Source organism: Pelobates fuscus, chromosome 4 (assembly GCF_036172605.1).
Source record: "Pelobates fuscus isolate aPelFus1 chromosome 4, aPelFus1.pri, whole genome shotgun sequence".
NCBI lineage: Eukaryota > Metazoa > Chordata > Amphibia > Anura > Pelobatidae > Pelobates > Pelobates fuscus.
Window position 1 is genome coordinate 93,938,977 of NC_086320.1, and position 11,152 is coordinate 93,950,128.

The 11,152-nt window shown below is 37.7% G+C and overlaps 1 protein-coding gene across 1 annotated transcript in view; it reads left to right on the forward strand.

Moving 5' to 3' along the window:
• ATP6V1H (ATPase H+ transporting V1 subunit H) overlaps nt 1-6,752 on the forward strand; it is a 111,174-nt gene extending 104,422 nt beyond the window's left edge. The window contains exon 15 of the mRNA XM_063450428.1: nt 6,252-6,752. Within this exon, the coding sequence (XP_063306498.1) occupies nt 6,252-6,312 (61 nt within the window). The 3' untranslated portion in view covers nt 6,313-6,752. The remainder of the gene's footprint in view (nt 1-6,251) is intronic.
• The last annotated feature ends 4,400 nt before the right edge of the window (nt 6,753-11,152 follow it).

An 11,152-nucleotide genomic window follows, 5' to 3' on the forward strand; every position in this document is an offset into this window, starting at 1 on the left:
AGGAGAACCGAGCTTCCTCTTGCAGGCTCTGTCTGCAAGGGAGAAGTAGTGAAGTCTTTTGCTAGCATGCAGTGCACGCTGACGGCAGAGGTAAAATATGCACAGAATTTACATTTTCTGGGCTGTGTAAGTCATGTGTGCCTGGGTTGTAGCTAGTCCCCGGCACACAAGTGCAAATAACTCTGTATGTGCAGTGTTTCAACCTAAAACACTGCATATGCAATTTTCAACCACTAGGACCACTGCTTAACACAGAGGTGGTATTGGGGTTTGGAGTTACCTTTTACGTCCACAATATAACGTACAACGTTATATCAGTAGAAATTAAATGTGAAATTATACAAAGGCTGGATTACTTTACCACTGAACTGTCACATAACATTGTGCTGGTAAGGAACTAAACTGTATCTTGGATAAAGCTTTGCAACTGTGGGACAACCTTCCTTTTGGGACAACCTTCCTCAGAAGTTAAACTCATGGGCCAACATCTTAAACCATTCCAACTACATTTGCTGGGACCATGTTTGCTTAAGTTGGCCGGGACTTGCTTTAGTAAATATTTAGGATGATTACCGATAGTCTGTTATTTCTGAGTGTGCAACTATTTCTGGATGACTAGTTCTTGCCATTAATAAAAAATATTAAATCTAAATATAGCTTTTAGTGGCACGTTGATATCCATTGATATATTTACTATAGGCATTCGTTAACTACCCTGAACTTGGTACATTTGAATATTCATTTATAGGTCATTGTAATTGGAGACACCTTTGACATTCCCACATATAATTAATGATTCTCAAAATATAGTGTAGAAATGTCAAAATGTTGTTAGATTTCAGAATTTTGACTAACTAAATTCCAATTGCAAAATTCAGACTAAAAAAAGTCTTTTAGAAAAATACTCCAATATGGCCATAGTCATGGCTGTCTTGGCCTCAGTTTTGCAATTTAATTTTAATTTGCTACTATTCAGTGTTTATTGTATATTTGCTAAACTTAAAGAAGAAACTAGCACCCACTCTCATGATATTTACATACATGTATGCCGCCCTTTCATTTCATTGATTTAATGTGTAATTTATAAATACTACATGAATCAGAATCAAGAGATCTCTCAAAAGGGCAACTGTAGCAAATTAGCAACGCGTCCTCTCCTCTATGAGCAGTCTGTTAAGTGTTAAAATCTGATGCTCTGTTAAAATATAGATTTTTAAAAGTAGTTAATGTAGGCTTTTTGTTGATTGACAGCCTCGTTTTCGGAATTGGCAGTCGCCCCTGATACATTACATTGTACAGGATTTTACCTTATTGATCAACTTTATTGATATTTATTGAAAATTATACTTGTTATCTCATCAGCTGTACATTACAAAGTGCCACGTTCTGGCAGAACTTGCTGCGTAACTCAAACACTTTTAGCCCTTCAATTATCTAGTGCAGTAACTGAGTGAATAACAAACCTTCAGCAATAATTACATCCAGCAGGGTTGTATAGATTTTCTTCATACGTGACAGATTAACAGTACCATTTTTACAAAACCTTTTTATCAGTAGTCTACTTTAAGATCAGGGTGCTGGGAAATAAATGAAATGCTATTAATGACTGATGTTCTGCCAATCCTTACACAGCGACTTAACACATGTACATTGAAAGTTGCCAGTGGCCAGTGAAACCTTTTTATTAACAAGTGATATTATAAGGGTTTGCAGAGGTTAACATCTTCCTGACTCATGAAGGTTTAATCTGAATCTTGTTTAACTGCCACTTACTAAGTTCAAATGCCAAGTGTGGTGTTAAAACCAAGCAAGCCGTTTTATTGGAGGTATTAAAATTGGACACTGTTACAAGTATGGTTAGTTATTAAAGGACATAGGTCATCAGATTTTCACTTTTTCTTTTCTTTTTTTTGCATTTAGTGAAACTTAAAGGAACGTTACAGGGCCAGGAACACAAACATGTATTGCTGACCCCATTGTGCTAAAAATTCCACCTCCCCCCACCCCACCTTGTGCAGAGCCAGCACAAGCCAAACACAGCCTTGGCCAATCAGCATCTCCTTATAGAGATGCATTGAACAAGGCAAGTTCAGTGTCTGCATGCAGAGGGTGCAGACACTGAATGGCAGGGCTGCACACTGAACAGCACTGCCCCAGGAAGCACCTCTAGTAGATATCTGAGGAGTGGCCCAGGGCTGTAATGTAAACATTACATTTTCTCTGAAAAGACAGTGTTTACTGCAAAAAGCCTGAAGGGAATGATTATACTCCCCAGAAAAAGAAAATACAATAAGCTGTAGTTTATTCTTGTGATGATAGTGCCCCTTTAATTATATTAGTGATCTATAGGACTCCACCCACCCCCTCCCCAAAAATTTCACTTTTTATCTGGCTGAACAGCCATGTTGGGTCAGTCTCTTTTATCTGACCAACTGCTGTTTGACCTAACATGCCTGCTGCTACAATTGCTAGGTTGAGCAGCTGTTGAGTCTGCCCAACCAGATAAAAAATTAAAAAAAATGAAATAATCTTAAAAAATAAACTTAAAAAATTAAGTGAACACTTTATGACCATTGTCCTTTAAAGAGACACACTGTAAGCACTCAAACAGTATCCTTGGATACATTGGATTTAATGCATTTCATAATCATAACACTGAATTGAACACTTTGACATTAAAATGAAATATATTGTAAAACCGTATCACATTCATTTAGCATTCATGGTCTGTCGATGTCTAGAAGGTTAAGGTGGTGCTTTTAAATAGCCGTCTATAAGCAAATCTATTCATTTCAAACTTGTGAGAGCAAACGCTAACTGGAGTCTAAATGTAATCCAGGATTGAAAAAGAAGAAATAAGACAAACTCTGCCTTGAACTTGCATTGAAATTGAGTAATTGGCCTGTAACTGGTTGGTCAACATATGGCATCTGCATCCCAGTCATTGGATTACAACATAGTTCATATTTTGCAAAGTTCGATTGCTTGATCTTATGCGTTTGAGATTAAATTGGATATTCAAAAAGAGGATTGTAATTGATTAAGGGAGGACAGACACATTTATAGAAAACGAGAGTAAACAAACTATATCTCCTCTACATTTATTAACTTTGTAGTATATATATTAGACTACAAAGTTAATAAATGTAATGGATGATTTCAACGATACAAAAAGACTTGAACATTTGATTGTGCTAGAAAATGCATCTCTGATTGAAAATGGTAACATTAACAGAATGCACTGTGTTTTAATATCTTTTCTTATCTTTGAATCAGCAAACTATTACTGTTATTTTTGTTACATTTTTTGCCAGAACGAGATCAACGGTAAAATATTCATGGGATTGACTGGGTATAGATTGTGTGTGTTTATTTATTTTTTTTAATTTTTTATGCGCATTGCAGAATTATTGAATTCTGTACAATTGCCAAAAATGTATTACAGCTGTAGGCTTTGAATTTACATTTCATACTACAAGCTGTGGGGTTTTCAATACTAATGTTGTGCACAACTTATACACAATTCAAGAAAAGGTCGGCCGTTAGAAACATAGAATGTGACAGCAGATAAGAACCATTCGGCCCATCTAGTCGGCCCAATTTTCTAAATACTTTCATTAGTCCCTGGCCTTATCTTATAGTTAGGATAGCCTTATGCCTATCCCACACATGCTTAAACTCCTTTACTGTGTTAACCTCTACCACTTCAGCTGGAAGGCTATTCCATGCATCCACTACCCTCTCAGTAAAGTTACACATCCGGATATTATTTTTAAACCTTTGCCCCTCTTATTTAAGACTATGTCCTCTTCTTGTGGTAGTTTTTTTTTTTTTCTTCTTTTAAAGTAAGCAAACCGTTAAGTGAAGGTTGAGTCTCAGAAAATTAATATAACTCATCCTGTTCTAATCTGACACTACAGACTTGATTTCCTTCAAGACATATTCAGTTTTTCATCCTGGAAATTAACATTTGTTTAGCTAGTGAAACCCATGAGTCTTGGAAAAAGACGTGTGCAATCAGCAATGAAGACAATCTATATGTTACATAACTAAATAATTATATATTCATAATAATGGGCTTTATGTAAACACACATTTCATTATATTACAAAATATTGTATATCCACAAAGGCATGAATAAACCCAGTCTGTTGAAGTGACTTCGCTTCTTAGGATTTAAAGGCTCTTAGGAACATGCAATGATATTGTATGCTGTGCTTGTTTACTTGAAGTATAGTCAGCATTTCATGGGGGGGGGGGGGGGGGGAGACTTCATAATATGGTACTTATCTCCTATGCATGTTAAAAGCCAGACTTCATTGTTGTTAGTCTAGAAATACATGGGTACACCATAATCCTGAAAAACTGAGAAGTTGTTGTATAAATCCAATTACATGGATGATATTGCAAGCCTTGTGTAGAATGCTAATTATCTTTTATCTCCGTTACAATTGTAATACAGAGCAATCTGTATAGTGTGAATGCTTACTTCCTTCTCTAAGTAAGCTACAAATGATATGTATAATACGGTTTAATGTAATCGAGTGATGGTTTGTAGTCAAGTACCTAATTAACTCTTTCACAACCTTTGTGGGGAAAACATATTTTGGGTGCCTTGGAAGGTAATATTTAATTAATGGAACTAATTAATGGAAAAAAATAATTTTGGTTCGACAGAAAAACATTTACCAAATAATAAAGTTTACTGATCGGAAAATAATGTTGTAAACAAATAACTTTTTTGAATATGTAACTGACTTTTTACCCCTCGGAGTCGATCATCCTCCTTATACATATACATTATACCATATATATATATATATATATGTATATTTTATCATATATCCATGTATATTAAATATGTTGTCGCCATATGATACAGATCACCCCTCACATTGCAGCCATGCTGCCTCTTTGGACACACACTCTAATACATGTACACATATACACACAGTCTAGTGCACAGATATTCTGGACAGACTCACTAATACAACTGCTAGAAAGACAAACACACATACAGATACTGTGCAATATACTGTGAGACACATAGACAAAATATCACACACAGAAATAGACAACAACGCACACGTGTCTATGGCGTTCCTATACCTATTTCTGACTACCCCCACCCCTCCTACACACATTTGCCCTGGTGTTCTAGTGGTGACTGTACTGTGAGAGCAGATGCAGCTATCAGAAAGTCTCTTATCACATGCTGTATCCATGCTAATATGCAGTGTACATTTATGTTTAACCCCTTACGGACACATGACATGTGTGACATGTCATGATTCCCTTTTATTCCAGAGGTTTGGTCCTTAAGGGGTCAAATGGAGCATAGAAATCAGTGTGCTGAGCAGCTGCCAGTCTCTCCACACATGAACTGCTCTCCCCTTTGCCAGCTTTTCAATCAGCCACCCTCCGATTATCTTCTTCCCTGGAAGAAGGGTGGCAGTTCCACTGGCAATTAGTGGAAGGTACACTGTATACAGAACACTAGTCTCTCTGTATACAGTGTTTAGATGCTCACAGCTTTGTGGCTTCCAGTGGCACTGTGCTGTGACTGGTCACTCTGTTTAGGGGGAACATTTATAAACAAAATTTGCAATAAATGAAGTTTGAGTGCAATTGTGTACATGATTCCAGTGTGTGGGTTGCATACCTTCTTAGACATTTGTTTATGATTTCCTTGGTGAAGGAGTTACGAAAAAGGAAAAATGATCCGTTGGTACACGTTTTTGTGAATATGTTCTTGAGTTGATTTAAACGCTATAAGGAGGGCTGTCAAATCTTGTAATTTACAAGGGTATTAATTAGCCTCCTGAGAGTTATACGCAATCAAGCTCTGAAATCTCAGTTTCAGTGCAGTAAGTAGTATTATAACAAGTAGTTTATGCAAAATCCATTAATAACGTATTCATATAAATTTGTTTAGCTCTGTGTACCTCTGGACCCATGTGATTAATTCACCTTTCACCTTATATGGAAAGGTAGGCAATAATTCATGTTCCATTGGCACTTGGTGTTGAATTCATGAAAAACATAAGTCAAGTTTCTATACACAATATTGGATTTTGAGAGTGCCTTATTTCCCCCCCTCAGGAGTTTAAACATTGGATTCTTCCATCTGTGGTTAATATGTATTAAAAATAAAAGGCAGACTCTTTCTCAAAAGTTTAACATTTTTGACACTGTGATTACAATATTATTCCTAAATTCTAACAGATGTTATGTCTGATTTTGTCTTTCAGGGAATACCTTGGGAAACAGCTCCAATCAGAACAGCCTCCTGCAGTAGCTGCGAGAAGTTAATTCCATCACTAAAATGGCTGTAGTTCGTGCAAATCGTTCCCTCCTCTCAACACTCGTTGAATAGTTTACTGTACTTTGGTTCATATCTGCCATTGACTGTACTGGTTTTATTTTGTCTCTGTGCCCTTCTGCATTTCCTAAGAAATCCACTGTTGTGGTGAGGTTACATTGTTACATTGTTTATAAATGTAAACTATTGCATGGGAGGCGTGTGAACTTAATGAGATTTAACAAGTTAAAAATAGTAAAATTAAAAGAACCATAGTCCAGTCTATATGATTCTGTAATTTATTGTTGCTTTAAAGAATTGATTAAATGAAGATCATTACAATATATTTAAATTGATTGTGTTTTTGTACTTTCCCATTATACACTGCACATATCATGCAGATATCTCCTGTTTGTTGATTTCTTCACATAAAAACAAGTAATTATCCATACCTGATTTTGTCATTCATTTCTTAGGTATGCAAAAAATATTTGGTCTTTATCTATCTCTTTTCATTGCCACTTTCTCTCATTCTCACATGCACTGATCAGCCACAACATTAAAACCACCTGCCTAATATCCTAGAGGCCTCCCTTGTGCTGCCTAAACAGCTCTGATGCTTCGAGGCATGGATTCCTCAAGACCTCTGCACATGTCCTGTGGTGTCTGGCACCAAGACATTAGCAGCAGTTCCTTTAAGACCTGCAAGTTGCAAAGTGGGGCATCCATGGATCGTATTTGTTGTTCCTGCAAATCCCACAGGTTCTCAATCGGATTAAGATCTGAGGAATTTGTAGACCTTGATCTCTGTCATATTTTCTAACCATTCCTAAACAATTGTTCAGTGTGGCAGGGTACATTATCCTGCTGAAAGAGGCCACTGCCATCTTGGAACACCATTGCCATGAAGGGGTGTACGTGGTCTGCAACAACGTCTAGGTAGGTAAAAAGCAAACCGAAGGATCAGCGCTGTACCACCAAATAAAGAATAAGCGGCAGCAAACCAAAAACAAAATGGGGCTTCCTCGAAATCCCAACAGCAATAGAATAATGCAGCAAAACAGGAAAAAGTTGCTCATATATGAACAAATGCGTTTAAAATATTAAAACACTATGTGTCAAAATAACAACCACATTGATGACAGGACCCAAGGTTTTCCAGCAGAACATTGCTGAGAATATAACACTGCCTCTGTCGGCCTGCCTTCTTCCCATAGTGCAGCCTGCTACCTTCTCTTACCTAGGTAAATGACACACATGCATCTAAAAGAAAACATTATTCATCAGACCAGGCTAGCTTCTTTCACTGCTCCGTGGTCCAGTTTTGATGATCAAGTCCCCATTAAAGGCGCTTTCAGCTGTGGATAGTGGTCAACATGGGCATTCTAACTGGTTTGCGACTACACATCTCCATGCAAAGCAAACTGTGAGGCACTTTGTGTTCTGACACCTTTCTATCATGTCCAGCTTTACGTTTTTCTGCAATTTTAACTTCTGTGTGATCAGACCAGATGGGCTAGCCTTCGTTCCCCATGTGCATCAATGAGCACATGACCCTGACACAGGTTTACTGCTTGTTCTTCCTTTTATTATTGCCATTTATATAGCGCCAACAGATTCTGTAGCGCTTTACAATATTATAAGAGGGGGGATTTAACTATAAATAGGACATTTACAAGAAAACCTGCAGGAACGATAGGTTGAAGCCTGCTCAAACGAGCTTACAGTCTATAGGAGGTGGGGTGTAAAACACAATAGGACAGGAAATGTCAATCAAATAAGGTGGGAGTAAGGTAGAGCTGGAGGAGAGAGGAGAGTGCTGCCCTATAGGAGAGAGCAAGAGACCGGTATATGAGGAAGAGGTTACTCTGAGAGGCCATAAGCTTTCCTAAAGAGATGGGTTTTAAGGCACTTCTTAAATGATTGAAGACTAGTGGAGAGTCTGATGGCGGTAGGCAGGCTATTCCAAAGAAAGGGAGCAACCCGCTCTGAGTGATGAGAAACAATTGCAACAACCCCCAGTGTCTAAAATCACTCAAAAGACACTACATAAACAAGTAAAAGCAAACACAGTGAGGGGGGTGCAAGACATACAGTAATTAATACTTATTATTGTGAATACCTCCTGATCATTCTGTAAAAAACAGTATTAAAAAAAAGACATCGCACTATACTGTATAAAATAACAATTGATCAATAACAGAGGTAATGGGTCTGTAAAAAACAGTATTAAAAATAAAGACAGCACTATACTGTATAAAATAACAATTGATCAATAACAGAGGTAATGGGTCACTCACAATCTTCAGAGCCTAAGAATGCAGGCTCTGGCGGTATCAGCAGAAGAATAACAAATGTATTCAAGCTATCAGCACAACACCTCGATGTCCTCCTTTCCCAGGTAGGTATGAATCAAAACAATATCATCTGAGGTAGGTAAGAAGTCTCACTTCAAAGAAAAGTCCAGTAACACTAATGCGTTTCAACCTTGCAGTCTTTGTCAAAGTGTATAATGTTCATCACCTGGTGCTGGCTTTTAATCTGTATATCCGGAAATAAATTTTCGTGCCGTCTGGAACTCTGCATTCATACGTCATTGCTGCAGTAACGTCAAAACGTTTTGACGTCATACGTGACAGGATCGTCCATTCTATCTTACCCGGAAGTGGAGATATCGGAAGTCCAGAAAACGCCATAATAGTACCGGTCGTGATCCATTTATAGGATGTATAGCTCTAGGCGGCACAAAATTAATTTCTGTTAATGAATGTGAGGTACCCCTGATAGGCTGAATGAGATCCAAGACGCTTTGCTGAGGCCCATATAGGGCCTAGGGTGAATGCACCAAGCAGAGTTTTTACCATCCTTAAGACAGAATTGTATTTTCACTCTTCTTTTTTTTTTTTATAACTTCACTCCTAGTGGCATTATGTACTTTTTTGTAATTATTTTTGCCCTATACTCTCCTGTTAGCATTAGCATGCTACTACTCATGGGCATAGTGACAGTCCCCTTAGTCTAATTCAGTTTTTGCAACCAGTACCTATGCCTCACATTTTAGCCTGTTAACCTTCTAAAACCCAGCACTAGCACTGTGTCTTTCTAGCTTGCATAATTAATATAAAATGTGCAAACTACGCTCTACTGTTCGGTTTTCTCACTACATGTTTATAACGAGATTTGTTGCTTAACAGTATGCTGTCATGTACCATCCATGCACAACAAAAATAATGAATTATAAAAATTATAAAAATTATAAAAGAAAAAATTATAAAAGTGAATTTCCAATTCAAGGTCAAAATAGTCAACTGGAAAAAATTTGGTATATGAGCTATGCTTTCAGTTTAGTTACTGTAGCCTTAAATCTGAAATTCACTTTGAGTTCTTACTTTATTTTTATTTTTAAATATATTCTTTATTAAAGGGACACTATAGTCACCTGAACAACTTCAGCTTAATGAGGTTGTTCAGGTGAGTGCTACAGCTCCCTGCAGCCTTTTTCTTGTAAGCACTGTATTTTCATAGAAAGGTGGGGTGTAAAACACAATAGGACAGGAAATGTCAAATAAGGTGGGAGTAAGGTAGAGCTGGAGGAGAGAGTAGAGTGCTGCCCTATAGGAGAGAGCAAGAGACAGGTATATGAGGTAGAGGTTACTCTGAGAGGCCATAAGCTTTCCTAAAGAGATGGGTTTTAAGGCACTTTTTCATAGAAAATACATAGAAAATACAGTGTTTATATTGGAAGCTTGGAACACCTCTAGTTGCAGTCAATCAGACAGCCACCAGAGGGACTTCCTAGTTCAGAAGCCCTAAACAGGCTTATTCACGTCTGACGTATTCACGCATGGGCGAATACTTCAGACGTGCTATCAGCACACAGAGCACTGTGTTAGTTTGTAAACAATAAAAACACAGCACAGACTTTACAATAAATAGCTTTCCCATGTGTACATCCAAATCAACTTTTAAGATAACTAAACTTAGGAGGAAGCCTTCATAGCATACCAAGTAATACTGTTACCGAGTAAACTAACAGAAGCCAAACACAGAGAGATGGATGCAGGTCTTCAGGAAGTAAGAAGTCTTTATTAACATACCGATCGGGCCTCAGATGAACTATCGTTCCAAAACAGATCTGAGAGACCAATACATGGTGTACATTCCTTTTATAGTACTATAACTCCTCCCATGAATAGCTATGTCCACATATACCTTTAACCAATCAATGAGCAGAGTATAGACTTGTTCATCTGGTCAGACCACATGGTTCATCCAAGACAAAGGAGAAATAAGTGCAATTTCAGTTCCTGTATTCCTGCACATGCTCAGTACATTGATCACAGTATCCTAGCTACGTGTAGCTAACTAACTGACACAACATACACATATGCCACGTGGAAATCTCGGCCTACTAAATTTACATTCACCGAAATTCCACCACATTCCCCCCCTTTGATGCCTCTGATACAAATTATTCCAGATGCATCACCAATCACAGGTTACCCATACCTCTCAAGTAGCCATTGAACCAGGGTAGACCTTGTAAGCATCTTAGCAAAGACTCCTTCAGCATTCCTCATCCTGAATATGTTCTCTTAGGGGATCATATCTATAGACAGCCATTACATGTGCAGCTGTCTTTCTTTCTGTAGTACTCTCTATAATACTACGTAAGGATCTAACCACTAATGGAATTAGGCAGGGCAGAAAAGACATAAAAATATAATATACACTACTCCTCCTACTAACGCCTTAATTCCTCCAAGCTGCTCATACCTACTTCTAAACCAACTATTAGGATTATACCCATTCCAGACCTGAGTTGGTACATGCGCAAGTTTAACCATGTGA